At 39.8% G+C, this 17450-nt stretch overlaps 1 protein-coding gene across 1 annotated transcript in view; it reads left to right on the top strand.

Moving 5' to 3' along the window:
- Nucleotides 1-17450, top strand: part of PDSS2 (decaprenyl diphosphate synthase subunit 2) — a 103569-nt gene that overhangs the window by 79562 nt on the left and 6557 nt on the right. The window contains exons 5-7 of the mRNA XM_032185262.1: nt 8684-8857; nt 10547-10678; nt 15041-15076. Of these exons, the coding sequence (XP_032041153.1) occupies nt 8684-8857; nt 10547-10678; nt 15041-15076 (342 nt within the window). The remainder of the gene's footprint in view (nt 1-8683; nt 8858-10546; nt 10679-15040; nt 15077-17450) is intronic.

The raw sequence follows: 17450 nt of genomic DNA, 5'->3' as shown, positions 1-17450 counted from the left end.
ATATGTCTTACTGTGGGTTTTCTAAACACTTGCAGAGACTTCTAGTCAGGGTTCGGTTAGAGGAATGTATTATGATGTCAACATCATTAATATGTGAACGTTAAATCTCTCATTTCCAAGCTATAATTGCCCAAAGATTTGTACAAAATGCTTCATCCCATGTTTACGTGAGGTCTGTTCTTCTTTAGTCTTTACCTTTTGATAGCTTAAACATCAATTTTGCTCTGAGGATGTAGGAACATACTGCACTCTTCTCCACTGAAAATCATGTGCGTGTACTACAGAGTCCGGGTGGGCAAAGACAGTGGCTGTCAATGTTTCACAACGAAGAATTATGTATTTCTTCAAGAGCAATTAATGGATGTACTGTGTTATTGATTTAATTTTTGGTGTGGCAAAAGCTGTAATAGATATTGATCAAATTGTATGCAGGTATTTTTTAGTAGAATGTTTAAGGAAATCTTTAGAGTTACTTTTTGAAGTAATATTGCTTGGGCAGGATGTTGAAGCAAAACTGAGTTTCATTTTTTATGACTGTATCTTAATGTGTCCAAAAAAATGACAATTTAGAGTTCTCATAACCTCTGCAGGTCTTAAAATAGCAAGTTCTCACAGTGTAGCAATGATCAGCAGTGTATGTGAATATGTATCTTAAAATACACTGAGGTGGGTTTTATTTCTAGTGATGCTTCCTCATGTGCCTAGTTTGCCTCAGAGACCTGTATCTTAATGTTCAGTATGTGAGATGGCTTGGAGAGTGCAAAAGTTATGAATACACTTGTATTTGCTGTGTATGTAGCTTGCAGCTCTGTTTTACTATTGCCGTGTTGCAGTATGAATCATAGAATCATAGAATATCCTGAGTTGGAAGGGACTCACAAGGATCATCAAGTCCAACTCCTGGCTAGACCAACAGGTCTAAAAATTCAAAAACACCTCCAAAAATTCAGGCCATGTGACTAAGAGCACAGTCCAAACGCTTCTTAAACTACAGCAGGCTTGGTGCCATGTCTACGTCCCTGGGGACTGCTCCAGTGTGCGACAACCTTCTCAGCGAAGAACCTCTTCCTGATGTCCAGCCTGAACCTCCCCTGCCACAGTTTGACACCATTCCCTCAGGTCCTGTCACCGGTCACTAAAGAGAAGAGATCAGTGCCTGCCCCTCCACTCCCCCTCGTGAGGGAGCTGTAGACCATGATGAGGTCTCCCCTCAGCCTCCTCTTCTCCAGGCTGGACAGGCCAAGTGATCTCAGCCGCTCCTCATACGTCTTACATGCATATGTCTTACACATATGCAGCAAGATAAATTAAGAACTCAGTCGAAGCTCTCATCACATGCGTTAGAGCCACAGTAGATATCTGCATTGATGGCTGTACACCTGCCAGAGCCACAGTGGGCAAGAAGAGCATCAGGCCGTGGATGTACCACCAGCTTAGCCACGTCTGGGCCATGAAGAGTGTTACTGAAAACAAAGGCATATTACTTCAGCCAACCTTGCTTCAGTGTATCCATCTTCTTTTGGTTGGAATCAGTTAGGTAGGGAGCAGTCACGTTGGTCAGCTGAGCTCTTTCCTCTGAAGAGGTGAAGACTTGTAGCAGGAGAGCAGTGATGGCACTTTTGGGAGATAGATGGGGCCGTGGGCTGACCAAGCAAGCGGGCTACAGGCAGGGGATACTCTTGAGCACTTTGCAGTGCTCCTGCACCTCCCGTGTTTAATCCAAGAATATAAGCGGAATGTCAGTCTTTGGTGGTGCTCACAGGACTGTGCTTGTGGCTAAATGGTAAAATATCTTTGAAATTTTTGCAAAGGATGTTTAAAATTGTATTTTCTGTATTCAAACAGGCTTCTAAATGCAGCTGAACTCCAGATACATCTGATTTAGGAAATAGCAACTGCTTGTCTCTGGGTAGAAGTAAAACTCTAGTAGTTCACCTGAGCACTGAGACCGTATTTTATTTTAACAACGGGCTCTGTATAAATGAGAAATGGTGGAGACTCTTTTGGGCTCTTGCCATTGCTGAAGGTTTTAGTCTTCTTTTTCTTCATTTGGCAAAGTGCTGAGCTGACGGTCCTGACAGGGAATAATTATATCATCTTAGAGTAGCTAGAAAATAATTATTTTCTATTGCATTACTGAACCACTCTGTGTGTAGATTGTAGGGAAAGTGTGAGATACGTTAAGCACAGCTGCGTGATGTTTTCCCTACCCTGGCCCACTTACAAATACAAAAGGCTTATTTTGTTTCAGTGACTTTTTCCGTCTAACAAAAGATGAAAGTACAGTACACCCTTCCTAAGAGGAGCCCAGTTAATTCAAAACACAATTAGTGTGATGGCATAGTAGGTACTGAAAATTACATTGACAGTGTCTGAGGTTTAGTCTTTATAATAGGTTATGTGTGGCCTGATGAGACCCAGAACAAACAACTGTGGTGTCTATTTCATTTTATTTTGATCTTGTCCTTTGAGAAATGTAGTTCCATGTTGCATATTAGGCGTATCCCTGCTGCTTTCCCCACACTGTTTTGCTGAGGCAGCGTCCCTTTCATGTGCTGAATATCTCTTTAGCAAAGATTGCAAAATGGACTAAGTCGGCTATTAGTCTTATTTGTATCTTCTGTGCCTCTTCCTTCCATCACTAACTGCAATTTGACCAAAACCAAAATCTGAACTACGTTTCCTGGAGGTAAGACAAATGCTTTAATTTACTCTGCAACTAAGTCTCAAATGTCAAGCTTGCTTTCCTTTTAGCAGCAGGGCATAGGGATGTTATAATGGCATTTTCTTTGCTGGGAATTCTTAAATTTAGAAAAGCAGAAGGATATCTTCTCACCTTTTTTTTTTTTCCCCTTTTTTTTAGGCAGGAAAGTTGTGCTTCATATGTTAAATATTCCTTTAATACAGTTGTTATCAAGGTTCTGAGTAGCATAAAATAGTATAATTTCTTAATTTCTTGTTTAGCACTGGGTTGTTTGAGGTTTGCTGGATGTGTACCTAGATGATTTTATCTTTTACATTAGACAAAAATAACTCAGCAAAATTCACCTTTCTTTTCTTTTATTCTTTCTTCTATTTTCTTTTATTATTTTATTTCTTTTATTTCACATTTCTTTTACGAGACCCTAAGTTCATGTTTACCCGATAGCTTATTTTCAGTTTGATTCATTTCGATGACTCTGTAAGAAAACTGAAAGGATCCTTTGACCTGACAGGCCTGACCTTATTTACTCCTGAAGATGTGTGACGGGTATAATCATTTGACAGCTCTCATTACCACTTCTCTCCCCGTAAAACTACACGCAGTCCTACAGCCATCTCCTTGTAGTGTGTTCAGTTCGGTCATTCTTCATCGTGTCTGCATAATGAGTCATTAGATCTGTGGAAAGTGGGGGAGAATAAAGATGAAATATTTAGCTTTTCGTCTGTATTTGCCGTGAGAATCCAAGCTATAAAGTGTCGGCTTGGGTTGCGAAGAGAGCCTGAAGGTTAGGGCCACCACTCGTGTTCAAAGTAGCAAAGAGCTGTTGTGGTTTAAGACACTGCATTAGTGGCTTAAGCTAATATTCTGGCATGTAACCTGGAGCAGAAAGGGGCGACGTGATAAATCTTTGCAGCTTTGTGAGCCAAGTTCCACCTCAGAACCCAAAATTCTGTGAGTAAAGGACAATTCTGGTTCCCATCTGCCTCTCCTACGTCTAGGTCTGATTTGGAAATAAAAATATATGCCTTTAGTGAGTGCAAAGCTGTCTTATCTGGCCCTCAGTTGTGATCACAATATCTATTTTAACAGAAAAAAAACATTGCCACTGTGTCTCTGTTTCCTACTTTTAGAAGACTGAAGGCTTCTAAAATGTTTGCTAGCTCACCTTCTCTCTTAATATCCCAGATCACTTAACAAATACCAATGAAGAGCACTTTGAAGTCTCTATCCCTTCACATAAAGGGGAAGAGCAGTATGTGGAAGCTCAAAGCAGCAGGATGGAGAGCAGAACTTGTGTGTTGGCTCTTGGTTGTCACCTGGCAGACCATTCTCGCCGTCTCGAAGCATTACGGGTTTTCACGGCAATCGGCAGCGTTCCTTTTTTTCTCACCTCCAGAGCATTCTGGCTGATGCTAGATGTGCGTTACCAAAACTCATTTTTAGTATCAGAATGAGACTGTTATGTAATGCTATTTCTAACGTGTTGTTCAGATGGCTGGAGGAGCTGCTAGGTATTTTGGAAATTTTCAGTGTAATTGTTTGAAAATTGGGTATAATTCATATGTAGATCAAGTAGTCATTGTACCAAATAGAGAATTAACAGGTATTTGTTTTCAACTAATAGAATTTTAAATTGAAAATAAATTTACTTTCCTGCAAAGCCATTCTTTGATGTTTGGTCACCAGTCCTGCTCTGAGGAATAATGTTTTGGGATGCTGCATATGTTCATCAGCTGGGCTGCTAGGAGTCTGGCTTAACAAATCCATTACTTGTTATAAATTTTACCATAGAAGGTTAATCAATTTAATTTTGAGTAATGTAAATGACCTGGTAGCAGGGCAGCAGTCAGAGCTCTTCTTTAAAAAAGATCTCTTTTGCAAGACAAAAGGGAATGATAAAATACAGAATCTGAGTAAAGAGTACCTGCAAAGAGTAGGTAAATGTGTTGGGGAAGAGGGTGGGTAGAAATCATAGCTAGAAACAAGGCCAATGCTATTTGTTTGCTGCTTTTGTTCTTTAAGTGCTAAGCTTTTCCAGAGTGATTTAAAACTAACAGATGTGGATATTTTAATTTATTATGATTTTTCATTTTTTTCTTTTTACTTGACAGTAAAAGGATTAGGTAGTCAGTGGCGTGCTTTATTGACCAATTTGCAGTCTCCCTTCTTCCTCCAAAACCACTGAAAAGATGTATTAACAGACCAATAAAACACGTCCTGTGATGTTCAGCAAGCAGGAATACATCTGTTTAAAGCTTACAAGAAACACATGCAAGATGTTTTGCAGAGCCTTGCTATAGAGAGACTCGTATCTGTATTGGGTTTATTTATGTAAAATGGCAATTCTTGAACTATCTAATTTAAAACCTTTAAATGCTAGAACTATTTCAGAGTATTTCTCTGTATTTATGTAGATTCTTTGCCCACGGAAAATTGAACTGAAGTTTGATATGTAAGTGGTTCAGACATTTTCATCATTTCGTGCAACAGCAGATGGCTAAGACAGAGCTGCCATCGTATTAAAATAAAGCTTCCCTTCATACAAACTATATCTGAAGTGAAAAGTCCTTTGACTTCTACTCCTTCCTGTTTTTGCAAATGATTTTGTGTGCTTCTTAGATAGAGTTTTCATTCATGTTTTCCTGAATTAAGTTTTCAGCTGAACTGTGTGTAAGCATCTTCTCTGGTGTAACAAATCAAACTGAGTTATTGTAAATGCCACTCCTGCACTGGGGATGCTTTAACTACTGCTGTAACTACTAAAAGCTGCCCTTCCTGATGGCTATGATAACGTATTTTGCCCCGTGATTTCATTTTCTGAGAGTTCTTGCTGTTTCCTGTTGCTTGGGATGATTGTTTCAGACCGGATTTAAATTATAGTAATAGCTTAACAGAAAAACCTCAACTAGCCAATTTCTTTCTCACAAAGCAGTAACTGACCTTGACATTAATAAAAGTGGGAGCACCCTCAGCTGTTCCTAATTTCCCATTCGCAGTTACTGCTTTGGAAAATTCATTTTTAAAACACTGATTCTTGAAGTTTTCAAATTGTGAGTGATTTGTCAAAACGTGTACGCAAGAAAAGCAAAGCTGCTATTAGACCCTTGAGGACCATTTCAGCTGAGCATAACTCACACGGAAGCAGTGATTGACCAAGGTGGGTTCAAGTATTTTCACCATGCTCCCATGCCAGCATTCCCCAAACTGTATCTGGACCTGGAATCGGTTGCTCTCTTTGGGAGATGCTGAGGAATTTGTCTCTTCACCCAGCTTCTGCTACCCAAGCAGGAGAGTTGGTTGGGATCTAGACCCATTTCTTGGGGGCAGAACTTTTTAATGGGGTCAGTCTGTAGGCATTAGTTAATCAAATATCTGAGCACTGTCAGCTACAGCCAGAATTGATTTTGGTGAGTTTAAATGTTTAAAAGGTTTTTACTTGGAGTGAAAGACTCACTAGGAATCTTTTGGGCTAGCTGATATCTAATGTCATCTTTATCCTTGGAAATATCCCCTGCTGACTATAATAATAATAATAATAATAATAATAATAATAATAATAATAATAATAATAATAATAATAATACTATCAACAACAACAATAATAATAATAATGAGTAAAAAATTGTGTAAAAATAATAAGCATCACCAGTACGTCAGTTTTCTCAGAATCTAGAACTAGTTTCTTTTTTCCCTTAAAGTTTTAAAATAATGTTTAGCTATTTCTTTACCTAACTTGTAAGAATACAGTGTCCTTTTCTGAACAGTGGTATAACAGGAGAGTTATCTTTGGGAAAAAATGGCATTTGGTTTGTTGGAAATTTTTGCTAAAGACAGGTTGTGTCTGCTCCTGCCCTCTCAACAAGCAGAAGCTTTAGAGTTATGTGGTCATAAGACTTTCTGTGATTAAAATCAGCTATATTTTGGTGTGCAAGCTCATATGCTAAAGCAGATCCATATGGACACAATTCATTTTTAGACCTCGTTTCTTTCTGTACCCACGGATTCACAATACCTATGTTTTTAAGACTAATACTGTATCTTTCAACTTAATACATTATGTCAGGATACCTTTCTAGAGCATTTTTGTCTTGGTTGGATTTAAAGCAAGTAATTATAAAAATCACTGCCAATTTCTAGTATCATCCAGCAAATTTTAGTAAATTCTGTTTTTTTTTTAAGAGCAGATTGGTTGTTAAGGAAAAGATTATGTTGCGTCTTCCAAGAGCTCCTGATTTTAAATTTAAAATAAATTGATCTATATCTGAGTGGAAAAAAAAAAAAAAAAAAAAAAGCAGCTCAATACATAGGAAACTACTTGAATTAAATGCTCATTTTGACATTTTGCCAGTCATGGGAATTTGCACATGCTCTGGGCTGAGTTAAGATATTAAAACAAAAATACTACAGTAAAACGAAACACGAGGAAAGTTCGGGCTCGACTTTGTAAGTTATCACATGCATAATAGCAAACATGTGGTTTCTCTGCTCTTCCCGTTCCTTGTAGAAGTGAATAGTGTGTCTGAAAGCAACGGGGTTTTGATACAGCCCTGTGTTACTTGGCACTGCAGAATCCTCCTACTTTTTTCCATTAGTCTCAGATTATCCTCTCCCGCGTAACGCAGCACTTCTGGGTGATAGCCATAAGGGAGGAAAATTAGACCTGTGCGGATGGATTCTCTTTCATTGGTTACCAATTTCACGACAGATAATACCTTGTGAGAAAATTATAGGGTCACACAGAATTACTACTTACTCATTTCGAAGTAATTTAATTGACATCACGTTGAAGGAACAGACTTGTTATATTGGAAGATTTTAAATCACTCTTTAAGAAAATGTTTTGGCTAAGTGTATGCTATAAATCCGACTGAACTGAGAAATTACAATTTTTTTAAGATATATATGCTTGAAAATTTTCTGTAGTTTCTCATTACGGATTTTAGTTTTTTCTAAACAAACCAGTCTGGAATTTTTTTCTCTCTTTTTTTTTCCACCTCCTTTCTTTAGAGAATACCTACAGGTGTGACAGTAACGTGGGTATGTGGGAAAGATTTCAAGTCATGTCTAGCTTTAAAGACCCTTTAGTAAAATAGTAAAATGTTGGTCCAATTGGATTAGGGTTTGGGGGAAGAAACCTGGGTTCATGTTAACTAACACATGCTTCCATTTTGTGGAAAGCAATTCAAATTATTTTTTTGGATACAGAGGGTTTTAAGAAGTGTTAAACATCTTTGACATAACAGTCAAGGTGATAAAAGTTCACTGGAGGCATCGCTGAGATCTCTGTCAGTCCCTTGGGAAAATTAATACCTGATATTGCTAAAGCAGGGCTATATTTATTTATTTTTAATACTTTCAGTCTTTCCTCATCCTTAATATGGGAGGGAAGAGATATGAATCCTCTGTCACTGCCATTCATCTTTCCAATTAAATTATTTAAGCATTTTTTATTCCTTTTGCAATTCATCTTTTTTCTTAACTGCAAGGAAGAAATTACAGGGACTTCTCAAATGGCATCCCCTGTTTGTTTGGGGTTGCTGGTTCTTGTTTACTGGCAAGGGGCCGAAATGCAGATCTACTTTGCTTTTTTCTTTTCTTTTTTTTCTTTCTTTTCCTTCTTTTTTTTTTTTTTCCACCCATTACCTCCAGAGCAATCTAATCGACTGTTAATGTTCGAGGTATTGATGCAGTCATTAAGAAAAGGATTTATGTGGAATATATTGACAGCCCCACATATTCTGTGGGTTGTTCTTTTTGAGCTGAAAAATAAGAATTTGTTTGCTGGCACGTTTATTTTTTCATTTTATTTTTTTTTTCTCTCCCCATCCCCCAAATGAGTGCCCTTCTCGTTGGCACCTTGACACCCAGAGTTTTGTTACTCCCCGTGTGTGGCGTTACCCTGTGCCACGCTGTTGACTTCCACAAGCTGACACAGTTGCAGTTTTGGTGTTTTCATTTTCACCTTCTTTTCATTTGCAGGAGAACTGTCTTACAGATGACATCGGGATATCTACGTGGAAGGAGCAGGTTTTCCTGTCACATAGTGCCTTGCTGGCAAAGAGCTGCCAGGCTGCAATGGAGCTAGCAAAGCACAGCGCTGAGATTCAGGACATGGCGTTTCAGTATGGAAAGCACATGTCTATGAGTCATAAGGTACACCTTTCTCTTTCATTCTGGGATCTTAAAAATGGAAAGACTGGGAAGATGTGTTGCTCCTGAGCTCTGTTCTGTAATAGCACTATGCTGGAGACCTTTGCCAGTAGGTCAGTGGTGTGGAAAGTTGTGGCTGCTGCCTGGTATGAAAATGATTGCAGAAACTGCTGGTAGGAACAGTGCTTATGAACTGGCACAGTCACACTTCTAGCCATGTGGCTTGTTTCATTCAAGACTCTGTGAAAATCCCCCTGTTAAAGTCTGGGGGAAAGTCCCAGCAGGAGCTGCAGAAGGATGCAGGTGTTGGGTTTCAGCTGCCACCATGCAGGGGTTTGTACCTGTGGCTGAAGTATCTGCATGTGTTCCCTTCTGACTAAACTGCTGTGGAGGTAACTTTGAGAGGGGGTAGGAGGTGGACAAGGAGGGAGGCAACCAGATGAGGACAGGAACAGCCTAAACCTAGGGAGGAGGAGGCTGAGGGGAGGCCTCATGGCGGCCTGCAGCTCCCTCACGAGGGGAGCGGAGGGGCAGGCGCTGAGCTCTGCTCTCTGGGGACAGCGACAGGACCCGAGGGGACGGCATGGAGCTGGGACAGGGGAGGGTCAGGCTGGGGGTTAGGGAAAGGGTCTGCACCCAGAGGGGGGTCGGGCACTGGGACAGGCTCCCCAGGGCAGTGGCCATGCACAGGCCTTGCACAGAGGTGTATCTGTGTTGGCATTTCAGCTCAGGTCGGGAGTGCCCCACTTAGTGCACTTTTGTTAGAGTATCTCAGTGTCCGTAAGCTGGGTTTTCTTCACTGGAGACTGGACTGAAAGTTGTTCTCCAGCAGTTGGAAGTCTTTCAGTCCACAGCTGGAGCTAGTCTAAAGCAAAACGCAGTGTGGAAACTCAGGTCCTCAGCACTCGTGTTTTGCCCTACAGATCCACTCCTCCTGTATTGCACTACTTGCAAATACAGATGTAGGCTGAGATGGGCAAGCAGACCTCCCATCCACTTCTGCTCAGTTGATTTAGACAGTTTCTAGTTCCTCCAGGAAAAGGAAGTGGTTTTCTAAAGCATAACTTTGCTGCCGCAGAAATACCACTATGTGCTATTATGAGGTACAACTCTATGAATAAACTGCTTGTAGTGCAGACTGTAGCTGTAACATTTTGCGTACGCTTTAATATTAATACTTTCACTATTGACTAATATAGTTGTATATAAAGGATTATATGATTTTCATAGAAAGCTACTAGCTATGCAACGTTTCCTTTGTCAGAAAGCAGATCATACTGCATCAACTTCCTCAGGTACTGAAAAGTAGAGTGCGTTACCTTCACAGATGAAAAATCGATCTTCCTTCCAGCAAAGACTAGATCATTCTTCCCTTTATGTTTTTTCCACTTCCTGCCACTCAACAGTTCCCTACCTGGCTGTCCCACCGCTTGCCCAGCTCTGCAAGCTCTCCTTCACATATTTCTTTGGAGGTACTCTACATACTTATCTTCCCCACAGCTTTCTGCCACTGCAGTGCTTCTCTCTCTTCCTCTCCCTCCCCCAAACTTGAAGTGCAACTAAAATACAAGTGTCAAAGCAGAAAATGGCAAGTAGGTATAGAATCAGGATATGGACTTTGAATCGGTGCTGGCGGGAGGTAAATGTGCAGGCTGTTTCTGGAAACACAAGAAAGATGTTCTTCTCTTTCAGCTACACTCGGACCTTCAGCCATTTGTTAAAGAAAGTTCTAGTGACATCATGGCCTTCAGTTTGAATTGTGCTCCTGCAGTCTTTCATCAGGAATTCCTTGGAAGGGATGCGTGGATTAAACAAATCAGAGAGGTAAATTGTTTAGCATTTCATAGTTCTGCCATTTGTATCTCTCTTCCTTGCCTCAATCTGCAGAGAAACCTAGAAACTGATAACAGACAAGACACAAAGGTTAATTCTGCTCTCTAACACCACTCTCTCATGCTTTTGTGAGGGTAAAATCAAAGGAGCTGATAAATGAGCTCCGTTAAACTTATGTGTGTCAGTGTAACAAGCACGTTCATTTGCATAGAGCATATGTCTGTTGCTCACTACTTCTGCAAAGTCCCATGTCTTAGCTTAAAGCTACTTTCACTGTCAGTGTGATGCAAAGAACTTTGTCCTACGGTGGCCATAAGGTAGGTACACGTTTCCTTCTGCCGTACTTTTTTCTCTAATACTTAAAAGAGGAAGGGCATAGGCATGTATCTGTTTTACATAACCATGTAGCACTGTGGGTTCAGATCTATGAATAGCTTCCTGGGTGTTGAAATACAACTTGATAACTCTACAAGATGGCAGGGAGAGAAAGGGGGGGGGAATGCCAAAAAATGGCCAAAATTAAGCATGCTGTCGTGTTCCTGCATCAATGAGACATGTTTTGCCTGTCTAAACATCTGTGATGCATACTGTGGAAATTCCTGCTGTTGTTATACAGATTCTTCAGTAGAAAGTTTGCTGTCTTTGCACAGAACTAGCTTATTATCAAACATATTCTTTCAAGATGTGCTTGCTGATGATGGCTCCTTCCCTTCCTGGTTTGAAAGCAGAGCTCTGCATCACAGGGTGTGAAGTTTGAGCTTCTGCTAGTTCTGCCTTTATGATGGCCAGGTTGCAGCCTGCCTTCACATACCACAAGCAAGAGGTGCAGTGAAATTTTGGGACTTACGTGCAGCATCCACAGCCTTGCAGGGGTGCAGTGTGTGTGTGTATGAGTCACGAACCAAAATGAACTTTTTGTCATTTTGAAATTAGGGGAATTAAGGGTTGATAGTTTATAGCGTATGAAGAGAAATTTTGGAATTCTACCGTCTCAACACAAGGCTCATGTGTGAGTTGAATGTAAATGGATTTGGATGATTGCAGTTGGAGAATAATGGTATTACCACAGCACACTTCATAAAAGCTTTGAAACCATTTCCCATCTGCAGGATCTAGAGGAGGTTGCAGGATTCCAGGAGTGCCGTCTGTCTGCTCGCTAATTCTCATACCAAAAATGGGCATTGTAGAAACAATGAAGCAGTTCTTGCTGAAGGAAAAAAAAAAAATAAAAGAAATGACATGCTCTACACAGAAGTATCTGCTAACTGCTACTTTAGCTAAATACAAAGTGGGACGTCTAGTCCAGGAGCCTTTCTTGGCTTTAATGATTTAGAAGGGAAAATTACTTTTCATTAACTACAAGCTCTTTGAGATATCATCCGCAGTCATATTCACTATGTGACATTCAAGACAGGCCAAGCACTCAAACCAGAGGCTTTGTCGTGTTGGCAGATAACGCCGTGCTCATAAGCCACCCTCTTCTGCAGTGTCATTTGTGTGGTATAAATAGGCGAAGCGTGCACAATATACTCTGGCCCTGTCAGACAGAATTTTTTTCTAGTAGCTGAGTTGTGACTAGGCATATGGAAATCACGTTATAAACCTGTTAAGTAATCTGGCTTTCTCCTTTGAACTGCTTGTCCGTATGAGCATTCATGTGATGGGTTCGAGGTAGCACCTTCTCATGGCAGCTTCCTCCTCCAGCAGGAAGGTCGTAGAGTTCAGGAAAGAGGACAGAGAGCTGTATTGTACCTGGTAGCCTCTGCAGTCTATACTGCTCAGAAAGCTTGTCTCCAGGACTCAGTGCCTTCATAAACGTCTTCATCAAGGATGCCTGAACTGCTGTGGAGTGCCCAGGACTTGTGTGGTTGTTTCACCACAGTTCCCTTACCCGAGGTCCAGACACAGGCGCTGCTGCCACGGTAGCTTTTGAACACAGGCAGCTGTATGCACCTTCCTGCTGCTGAGCTGGAGACCTTTTAGAAGCCCCCTTGTCACTTGATTTGGAAAGAGCAGAACACGCCAGATATCCAGGTGTGGAAGGCTGCATCAACACCGAATATTTGCGTTTTGAGAAGATTAGCTTCTGATTTGGGTGGAATTCAGAGACTGCCTTAAAAGGGATCTAGGATGTATGCAGAGGGAAGCCTTGTCATAGGAGGGGAAAGAAAAGTGTGGGCATGCATATATGTGTGCACATACACAAAGATACCTGCATGAATGAATGATCATCCATAAAGACCAGAATCTCTCCTGTTCTCACTGAGCTCACCACCAAAATCCTTCCCCTTTTTGCATTTAAACTCGAAAGCCTAATGAACTGTTTGGTCAGGTATCTATTTTAAAAGGAATGTAGGTTGGAGTAATGTCCTGAAATGAATATTAAAAAAAAAAAAAAAAGTAATGATCCAATCTTAAATGGTTCCTAGGAAATACTGCTGTAGACAAAGAAATGCTCATCTTCAGATAAACTAATAAAATAGTCACTGAATGCACTCCCACTGAACTTTTGGATAGCCTCGTAATCTTAAAATTTAGTAGATAACCCAGGGCTACGTGAAGGAAGATATCCTAGAGGTCAGAAGACAGAAGAGTTGGCAACTTATAGCCACATAGGGATATCTCTCACTAGACAAGTACAAAAATTCTCCACCTTCAATAGGCATCCAACATCTAAGCAATGAGGTATAAAAGATCAAAGTTTGAGTGAAGAAATTCAGCAGAATCCCTCAGATATAGGGATTGTCTTAGCCCACAGCATTTGAATATGAAAAAGGGAATAAGTCAGAAGCTAGAACTGTCTCATCCAGGCCTCTATAATCCTTGAACCTTTCCACATATTTTTCTGAGCCTTTTCAGAAGAAGCAGGACTGGAAGAAAAAACATTTACGAAGTGGTTTGTCAAGCATTCCTGAAGGACAGGTTGTAAGAACATGTGTTACAGGGGCCATCTCATCTGAGAAAGAAAAAATCCTGGAAAGCATTAGTCCTAAAAACCTGCTCCAAAAGCATTGTCTTAAACCATCTGCTTATTTGATGCATTTTGAGTCATGGGGGGATGGGAATACACAAACAAGGAAGTGGTTATTGGCAGTGGTTTTACTAGTCCTGAATGGTATCAGGCTGTTCTCTTAATGCACACTCCAGAAAAGCTGAATTCTTAATAAGGAGAATCATAAGAAGAGCAGTAAAGAGTTTTTGTGGGCCAGTCGCCTTTCTCCTCCAGTGAAATCCCTTCTGTTTCCCACTGTTTTCCTTCCTGTTCTGGTTGCTTGGTTTCTTATCAGTTCTTCTTCTCTATTTTGTTTTTCCTCCCTACAAAAATTAATTCGTTTTCCAAATCTGTGCCATCTTGGCAACATCTCCTCAAAGCTGTGCTTGCCACACAGTGTTCCTCTCCAGCGCAGGCCTCAGCTCTTCTCCTTCGGCCAGTTGGCCAGCTCTTCTTGGCTGTTCTCCTAGGTCCTCAGAAAGGACCGCTACCTCTCCAGGTCCTCATCTGCATCCTTCCAAGAGAAGTGAGGTTTGTGGGCTTCTTTCATGGGGGCTAGAGGGAAAGAAAGTCATGATTTATTTCTCAATGCGCCTGAGAAGAGAAAAACTGAAGTTGAACAAGGTGATAATGATACAGCTGGATCTGACCAAAGGGAAGGGCTTCAGTTTGGCCAAGCAGGAACACTCTGGCTCCAACATTAAGAATCACTAAGTGAGAAAGGCAGAGACATCCTCTTTTCCATATCACTCAGTGACAAAACTAAGGAATTTGGACTAGGTGCCTTTCTGCATCTGGGCAAGAAGGACTTGAAATGTATTCGTGCTCCTTTCTGAGTGTATTAGGAGATAAATACAATTGTAAACCAAAAGCAGAATTAGTATATCTAACATCAGTCTAATAGTGCTGACACGGTCCTGACATACTCTGAGAGGATCAACTTTAGACTTGTTATTAACTGTGTGCAAATTGCTATGAATATAGAAGTGTTCTCTTTTAAGAAGTTCAATCTTGTTATTGATGATACAAATTATAGTTTATTTCAGAAATTCATGGGAGAGATTAATTAGTGCAAGCAGCAAGATTTCTTAAGACCATAACATTTTGGATTCAAAAAATGTTTAACAACAACATGTCATAAAAAATTACAGTGAGCGTTTGCAGCTCTCATCTGAAACAGAACTATGTTGGACAAGCTGATAACACCTTTGCTTGAATTTTGTTTTTTTTTATTTCTGCATCAGATTCCTAGAGAAAGTCAGTTATGTTTTAAGTAGTAGGTCTTTGATAGCATCCTTTATTCTCATAGCTCTAGTTTGCAATAGGTAATAACATATATATGTATTCTCTTTCTCTTTAAGGCACAAGGAAAAGGAAATATAATGGACTACAAAAAGGTCAGTGAATTGCATTTAATTCTACTTTTTTATTTTTAATGTTTCCTGTAAAATTTTCAAGATTATTTTTGACAGTCAAGAGAAACTTCCTTATTCAAGTCAAGTTACAATTTGTGTATGTGGAGGGAGTGAGAATGGCTTCTGCTATTTCTTGATTTAAGAAGCAAGTAATAGTCAGCTACCCTGTAAGTATCAAACACAGTCATTTAATAATATTTATTCCATTCCCCAAATTTAGTTTTGAAACTAGGTTTGTCGTGGCTTTTGCTGTCTTTTTCTGCAGTCATTTGCAAGTTAGTTTCCATCAGTGATTTCTACTTATTGATAGTGTGTGTTACTTTATCTCACCCTAAAATTATGCAATATATTAAAAATACACACACCTACACACATTTTATAATAATTTGTGTTTCTGTCAGTGCCCACTGCAGCTTTTAGCTCAGTCACCACTGTATTTGCTCCTGGGATGGCCCTATAGTAAAGGCAGGCCTGAACTAACTAGCTTGTCAGCTGAAAAAAGTACTAGGGGCACCATAAAGCCCCTATTAGAGAAGTGCAGGAGGTGGCTGAGAAGGTTCCCCTGGTTCAGTGCTAGAGAACAACTTACCCATGGTGGAAGCAGAAGATGAGGTTGTGTCCCCAAGTCCCTCGCTGAGCATGAGGCTGAGTTGTTTGAAGTCTTAAGTAGATCGTGAGGGTCCAGTTATTTATCTCCAGCATCAATGAGAAATAATAGACAAACTATTGTGCACAGAGGATTGAGAATTGCTTCTTGAAGTGGAGCCGAAAGAACATTACAAACTGTGCTGCTGAAGTAGAAAGCTAACACACACACAAGTCAGAATTCTATTGTAATTATTCTGTATTTTGAAAATTTGGATTATCATCTTTCGTTCCTGTTTGAACATGAAAAGGATCTCAGCATTAGTTTGCTATTTAAAAACATTGTCCTTTTGGTTTGTTTTTTTTTTTTTTTTTCTTTTTTGACAACAGAAAAACTTATAAAACTGTCACTTTCTAAATGACCATTGAGAGCCCCAAATTTCTTTTTCCTCAAATTTGTCTGAGTATATGAGATACTTCTGTGAATGTTCAGGCTAGGCTCCTTGCTTTTGTAAATCTAGAATGGATTTGTGCCTTTTAATTGTTACAGTTGTGACATGCTCAATGTCATTTCCGTAGCTTAAAAAAAGGGGGAGGGAGGGGGGTGGAACTACTTCTAAAATTGCTGTACTGAATTATTTATGTCATTGTATTCTGCATTTTGACTTGAACGATTTCGTATTTTGGATTGTTCAGATGAAATTAAAAAACCTACAGTGTGACTAGGCTACTTGGACACTTCAATAAAAGGAAAGGGAGGGAAAAAAAAAAACCTTCCTCAAGTTTTTTATTTCATGTAAATGACTTCAGCCAGGAAGCACATGATTTCAGTACTCAGGGTGATGATCTTTTACATAAGCCACAGATATTAGGAGTTTAGTAATGATAGTGAAAAATTCTCCATCCTTTTTTGAGCTCAATCAGTAATCAACTTTGTTTTTTTGGTAGAAGTCTGTTTCAAAACTGCGGTGTCACATCCCTCTCTTCTAGGTTTCTTCATTTAAAGTCAAAGTGGTCATTAGTTGCGTCCATGCTCAATGAGCCCAGTAACCTGTGGCTCACCCCAGCATAGCAGCTCGGCCAGTGCATGCACACGGCCAATTAGAAGGCGTACTGTGCAGGACAAATGAGTATTTCTTTTCTGCCCTTTGCTGTGATGTCTTTATACCACCAGTGTCAGTGTTTTGCACATTTGCTCTGTCTTTTCAAGCATCGAGGACCGCTCTCATCTTCCTATTTAGTTGCTAGAACTACTTGAACATACCTAATCAAATTTGGGGGCTTGCTTCTCTTTGAGTCTTTGAAACATCTCTTTAATTGTGTGAAACCAAAGGCCAAAAAAAATAGTTGCAAAGCTTCTGAAAAACTATATTATTTCTGTTCTCTTTATTTTTATTATGAACTTATTATTCAGCATGCCGCTTGCATAAGAGCAAAATGCTGTTCCTTTATTAGAATTCATAAATATATGTATATAAAAACTGCCAGTGGTTTGTCTGCTTAAGAATATTTCACCTTATTCACCGCAGCTTTCAATTAAAATAATGAATGAAGGTAAAAATTAGAAATGGAGATTTACCCAAAGTGACTGCTTGAAAGGCAAAGGTCTTATTTTATTTCCATTTTGAGACTGCTCAGGAACTTTGGAAATGTGTGTTTGATGCACGTTATATTAAAATGGCATCCCTGAGTTTTTCCAGAGGCAAAAATAAAATCTAGATGGTGCTAGTAAATTTAGTGAGGGCACTGAGATAAATATAGATGTGAAATA

The sequence above is a fragment of the Aythya fuligula genome, chromosome 3 (assembly GCF_009819795.1).
Source record: "Aythya fuligula isolate bAytFul2 chromosome 3, bAytFul2.pri, whole genome shotgun sequence".
Lineage (NCBI taxonomy): Eukaryota > Metazoa > Chordata > Aves > Anseriformes > Anatidae > Aythya > Aythya fuligula.
Note: the sequence above shows the minus strand (reverse complement) of the source record. Positions and strands in the feature narration are given on the sequence as shown.